This window comes from Micropterus salmoides, unplaced genomic scaffold (assembly GCF_014851395.1).
Source record: "Micropterus salmoides isolate LMB-PRFRI ecotype aquatic unplaced genomic scaffold, ASM1485139v1 Ms_hic_scaffold_1708, whole genome shotgun sequence".
Classification (NCBI taxonomy): domain Eukaryota; kingdom Metazoa; phylum Chordata; class Actinopteri; order Centrarchiformes; family Centrarchidae; genus Micropterus; species Micropterus salmoides.
In genome coordinates, this window is record NW_024040827.1 from 9205 (window position 1) to 15675 (window position 6471).

General features: G+C 40.4%; 1 protein-coding gene across 1 annotated transcript; it reads right to left on the reverse strand.

Annotated features, from left to right (window-relative positions):
• Positions 1-3965: 3965 nt before the first annotated feature.
• Positions 3966-6227, reverse strand: LOC119908251 (ankyrin repeat domain-containing protein 34B-like). The gene is made up of 2 exons (XM_038725969.1): positions 6025-6227; positions 3966-5444 (listed from the first exon to the last, which is right to left on the reverse strand). Exons 1-2 carry the CDS (start codon positions 6225-6227, stop codon positions 3968-3970), a joined length of 1680 nt encoding a protein of 559 aa, XP_038581897.1. The 3' UTR covers positions 3966-3967.
• Positions 6228-6471: the final 244 nt, after the last annotated feature.

The window sequence follows — 6471 nt, forward strand, 5'->3', positions numbered from 1 at the left end:
TCCACAGTATAATTTGTGTCAGTTTAGGGGTCCTTGGCGTGAAAGATTTTGAAAACCACTGCTCTTAAACTAAAATAATGTGTAGAATGACCACCACCACAGTTACTGTTATATTGTGGGAAACACAGCACAGGGTCCCCAAAATGCTGCCACACAAACAATCTGAAAGTGGCAGGGCAGCTTCTATGTTAACTTCACCCTCACGCTATGTTGATATCGCGAGACAGCTTTTCACCTCGACGGGAAATATCGTATTGATACGTTTCAAGGACAAGAAAGCATTAAAACCCACAAAATCTTATTTTATCTTATCAGGTGTCTTTTTACAGGAGATAATTACATGACTAATGTTTCATTTCATATTTTCCACTCCCCATATCCTGACAATCTATGGAGCAATTATTTGGTCAGACAAAATTATGAAATGCCCTATCCTAAATACCAAATGCCCAATCCTAAATACCAAATTCATTTTCGAATTTCAGCAAGTTTCAGTGAGACATGTCACAAAGTATTTTACTGTATTTTTAAAATATAAAATACAAAACACTATTTTGATACAAAATATCAAGCCATTTTCATGCCTATCAAATACAAATGACAAAATCCTATTTTGTAATTGAAATACGTATTTTAAAAACATGTATCATAAATACTGCCCTCCCTGCCTCCAACAATATGTTGGATAATATCATGTGGAATGGTGGGACATCACTGCAGGTAAATCATTTTAATTGTCGATTTGAACACAAAAAAGTGGTCTCAGTGAACTGAATTTGAAATGCAATGAATTGTGAAAACTGAAAGTGAAACGATAGAGGGTATGAATTCTCAGTGATACTGCCATGAAGATGTACTGGCACCTATTTTTTGCCACTTCAAGCACTGACCACATCTAACTGTAAGTTACACATCTTGATACCTAGTCACTCAAATATCAGTGTAGGGGTTATTAATACAAAAAACACAACACATTATCAAAAAGGACTTTTTTTTCCACAACTATAAGTACATCTGACATTGACTTGGTACAACAAAACATGTAGAAAGACATGTTTCGCATTGAAATACATTATGTTTGTACAAAGTACATGCAATTGGTAACTACATACTGTAAAAAAGGTTGTGAACACTAGCATTTCCTTTAAACATTAGAGCAGAATAGACAGCAAGGCAGTGAAATCAATCAGAAAGCTTGTGGACAGGCTCACAGAGGTGGACAAGGCTCCCATCAGAGAGAACGGGCTCAGAGTTACATTTAATTAGATACACCTGTAAGTTGCAATAGAGTAACCGACTTTTACTGAGCCCACATGATTATGCAATGTGTGTCTTGCATCAGTGATTGTAGAGGATGTCTTCACTGATCACTTGATTACATATAGGATAGATAATATCTATCCTAATGATAGATTCTGTAAATGTTGGTAATGTAAGTGTATTGCCTAATGTGAGATCTGTCTTATACGGTATATTGTAGCAAACTACTTTCAGCACTTCTAAGGTGATTTGAAACATGTAGCTTGCATTGTTTGTTATTAGATTCACTGATAGCGATAAAATAAACTGTGTTCCAACAGTGATATGCAGTGCAGTCCAAATGTAGATTGTGGATATATTATTTATGTCTTTGAATAGAATACATGTCATCTTTAATAACTGATCATTTCTAAAATAATGAAAAGTTAATGATAAAACTATAATTATGTACACAATGCACATTATATATGCAAAAATACTTATATACTATACCATGTACTATAAATACTTATAATTCACACAAACCACTTTTCTAGTCCAATTTTAACCAGTAGATTGGAAGTGGATGTTTGTTGAGCTGCATTTCACTCTGCACATTGGTGCCTTCTGTAGGTTTGAGACTTGCTGTGGCAAGTCTCAAACCCTGTTGGTTTTGAAAAAGCACATGTCATGTTTCTTCTTTAGAGAATACAATGAAACATAAATGCTGTTGATTTATGTCTGAAATCCACATATTTAGAATACTGCCATATTCCACTATGAATTGTATGACATGCCTCAAGGTATAGACTCATCAAATACTTCTTTTAATTGAACAACCATGTAACTTCGGCTTGAAGGTTCATTCTTGACCTTGTGAATAACAGATTGGCAAAAAAAACTAACACAAGTTCCCACTTATCGTTTCCAAACCTTTAAACCACATCTCATGGCTTTCCTCTGCGGATTTACTCAGTTGTCAGGGAGATTGTTTAGTCATTAGAATTTGAGCTAAGAAGTTTTGGTCAGCGGCCATAAAAATGGACTGCATCTATAGACCATTTTGGTTGTCCTTCCACTCAAAGCGCTTTGTACTACATGTCAACATTCAGCCCATTCACACACATTCACACACTGATGGCCCGCTCTACCTCTACACCAGTGCCGCACCATATAGGGGATTGTGTAAAAGAAGACAGGGTTTTTGGATTAAAGAGCAGCAGACCACGATCGACCCGTCCCGATCAACTGGACCAAGCACCACAGCAGGTGGTGTGATTGGCTTAAGGGTCCAGTCTGGACTAAATGGGACTCGTGTATGCCAAGCAATGGAAATCAGAGACAGTTGAACCCAAATCTTCACAGAGACCTGCCCCTTCAACATTCCAGATCAACACTCAGGGGCAGCCTGTGTTCCGAGCTGTCAGTGGAACGTGAGAGGAGGAGGCCTCTGCACGTGTGTTTTACATCGATGATGTGAAGATGAAATCATATTATCATCTTCTTCCTGCTGTTTACATTCTCCCCAGCTGCAAATTCAAAAAAATGCACTGCAGAATGTTCTGGGTAGATATGTGTATGTTTGTTGCTTTTGTATATAAATATAAATATTTAGCCTACTGTTTTATTAAATGTTACCATATTTTAATACACATTTAATGATCTGTTAAGTTCTGTGTGTGCAGGATGAAGGGACTACAAGCTTTCTTTTCATTGTACAACCTGTTTCACCTTGTGAAAACTGACAAGAGTACAGAACGCCCATGCAGTCAGACCAGTACCCTCATTTTAACTCTAACCTCCACTGACAATGTAAAAGGTTATGACACGGAGCGCTACCTCTTATTTGTGAAGAGGTGGATAGAGAGAGAGAGGTACATCATGTCCAAGGGGCACTTACAGCGAACAGGTACAAAGAGTTGATGATGAAAATTTTTCCAGAATCCTCCCATACGTAGGCTGTTTTTAGTTTTAGTTGTTTATTTTGTTACTTTATTTATCAGGGGCTATATACAAAACATTCATCTTGTACAAAAAGAACAGACATCATTTTTCTGCAGTCAGGTATACACAAGCACTAGAAAAGATGATATTATATGTGAAAGCTGTGGGGAACACTACATCAGTGAAACCAGAACCTGAGCACCAGACCAAAACTGTCACAGCATCGTTTGGAAAGGAATCGATCAGAAGTCAGTGGACGGCAGGAGAAAGATCAAGGAGGACATTCAGATCCAATGCCAGAGACCATGTGACGTCTACCCCCCCCCTAAAAAAAACCCATGTTATCTGTCATGTTATCAAAATTCCCAACTTAGGTCATGGAATGATTAAATGGAAACCATCTCCATGACAACTAAGAAAATCCAGGAGGAAGTAAACATGATCTTGAAAGCTTTAGAAATAATAAATAAATTTGACCTTATAGCTCTTCTGGGAAAGTGCTAGAGTATGTAAAGACATTTTTTCAATTCCTCAGGTAACCATAATGCCAAAATGTGCTAAAGTTCCACACTAAAGTTACATTTTGTATTCTTACGTTTATTATTGTTTCATCACAAGCTCAAACTGTCCCTGTGGCTAGTATGACGACATGAAATTCTGTAATGAGAAGTCTAAAAACAGTACATCATTGTAGGCTCAGGCTAAAGTGCACATGAGCTGGCATCAGCAATAGTATCATAGGTATATGATGGTCCATGCATTTTCTCATGATACAATGTTTATTCTAGTTGCCAAAAGTTTCCTTGAAGTTGACCAGCTGGTTTATCTGCTCACTCTGCATTGAGTGGCGTCTCCACAGCATTTTCTTAGGTTTTAGGTCCCTCTGGAAAACAGCAGCACAGGGTGGAATAGGCTTTGATCCTGTACCATTCAGTGTCTTACTATTTCCACTCAAAGGGTAGGAAAAGCTAGAACTGACCCCGATATCTGGTATAGGAGCATGGGGATTCAGAGGAGGCAGGTAGCCAGGGCGAGTGTGGGCAATGTGATCCAGAAGAAGGGCCCCTGAGCCTCTTCGCTCCAGACCGGCGGCGCCTCGTCTCTGGACAGAGCTCTCCAGGGACTCTCTGGATCCTGATAGAGTGGAGGATCTGCTGTTGACTAGCTTGTGCTTTTCTGGTCCTGCTGCAGCTCCGCCACCATTCTTTGAGCTATTGTCTCGGATATTAAACTGTGGCAACTGAGAGTCAGAATTGTAGTGGTCAATGCCAATGTTCCGCCGACAGACTACATTTTGCAGACTGGAAACTTGCAGTTGTCTGAGACAGTCAGAAGAATCTCCATCCACAGGACTGGGTTCACTGGGAAAGGGGAGACTGACTTGATGCAAGTTTGGGTGGGAAGCAGAATGTGGTGAACTTGCAGCACTATCATATGACATTTTTCTACCAAAGCATCTTTTTCCACCCCCCCACCTATTCTCATTTCCTAACATGTTCTCTAGTGCTTTCAGAAGCCCTGTTGTGTTTTTGACATCAATGCTATGGTGGCGTGAAACAGCTGGAGGTCTTCTCTGGAAGGCAGAGTTATTGACTCTGAAAGACAACTCCTCCTCAGGTGTAATTTCCATTGGCTCCTCTGTCAGAGAGGAGGCCTGGCTCTGCTGGAGCAGCAGGGAAGGACTTTTGGACCACTGCTCGGAGTGTAGCCTCTGGAGATTAAGTTGCTTATCCACACCAGGAATAAGCAAAGGACTAGAATGTTGTATTGGAGAACTTGCTCGAGATGTGACTATACCAGGCCCTGAGCCTAAACACTCAAGATGAGGGCTACCAGGTTGAGGAGAAGCACTTGCTGAGGAGGCTTGTGGAGCAATTCGTAGCTGGACCTCATATGGAGACATGCAACAAGATGTTGGGGTATAATGTAAACACTCCTCAAGGTCAGGAGGTGGAGGCACATTGAGGTACTGCTTCGACAAATGATGGCCGGATGGCAGTTTGTTGGTGGTGATGATGATAACCTCCTTACCCTTCGCTTTACAAGCATCCAGGAGGACCCTGAGGACCTCCCTGTTGCCTGAATTGATAGCATAAACCAATGCTGAAAAACCTGCATGATCCTCCAGAGTTGGAGCCGCTCCACTGCTCAGCAGGAGTGACAGAATTTCAGCTCCAGCTTGTTCAAGGCATGCATGCATCAGAGCTGTTTTCCCCGTCTTGTCTTGGATGTTTGGATCAGCACCATTTTCCAGAAGATACCTATTAATAGCAAAGATAACATTTATTACACCAGGAAACTCCTGAAGTGGAAGCTAGTAATTATAAATAAAAACACATGCTTTCATGAATCATACATGTATTTCAACTCGTTCTCATCCCAGGGCATGATAAATGGATGCTTTGCCAACACACCTTTTAACTCCCTGGGTACCTTTTAGTGTTGTTTTTGTACATGTAGGACTCAGCGATCAAGTTAGCAAGAATAACGATCATTGGTTGGGTTCAAATAACTATTTATTAACTATTGTTACTTGTGACTTAAATTACATAAGTTAAGTAATGCTACTTACATAAGTTATGTAACATCACAATTCACGTTAACTTTTTGTTTCACCCATCCACCCCAACCACCTCCTTTCTTTGACTTTTCGGTTATCTATAGTAGTACTTTTAGCATTGAACAATGGCTTTAAAAGGCTTCTTTCATTAATTTAAAAGGCTTGTATTCATCTATGACGCAATGCCATGTGGTTGGTACCAGCTGCTGAAGCATGTGACAAAGCGTTGCTATTTGATGCTCTGGGAATGAGAACGGGCTGTGTATTCTGATAGAACATACCGAATCATCTTAAGTTTGGGTACACTCTGTGAATCTGTATGGTGTGTCTTGCAAGCCACCATAAGTGGTGTCTCGCCGTGTTCATTACTCTCATTTATGTAGGCCCCTCCCTCCAAGAGCAGTCGAGTCAGACGCAGACGACTCAAATAGACAGCCTTCAGCAGAGAATTGCCATCTGTTCGAACCTCTGTTGACTCAGCCATTGTAAGGATCTTAGCTGCCTCTAATCAACCTTCAGTGTTTTTGATGAAGGATCATCACTTGTTTTTCCAGAGGTGCACACAGCCCAGTGCCTGCAATAGAGGATACTAAATGTCAGAAGTAGTGGAGATAAACTGTGGACACCATTCGTTCGATGCACATCTTTCTGATTCGGATTCCACTGCTCTAAACCCAGTCCCAATCCCCAGTCTTCTCTGGATGTAGTTATATACTATGTCTACACTC

Excerpts from the sequence above, each read along its gene's own strand:
- LOC119908251 (XM_038725969.1), bottom strand. The coding sequence starts at position 6,227 with ATGGCTGAGTCAACAGAGGTTCGAACAGATGGCAATTCTCTGCTGAAG. Across the intron at positions 5,445-6,024 it reads CCCAAACTTAAGATGATTCG|GTATCTTCTGGAAAATGGTG; the intron begins GTATGTTCTATC and ends TGCTATTAATAG.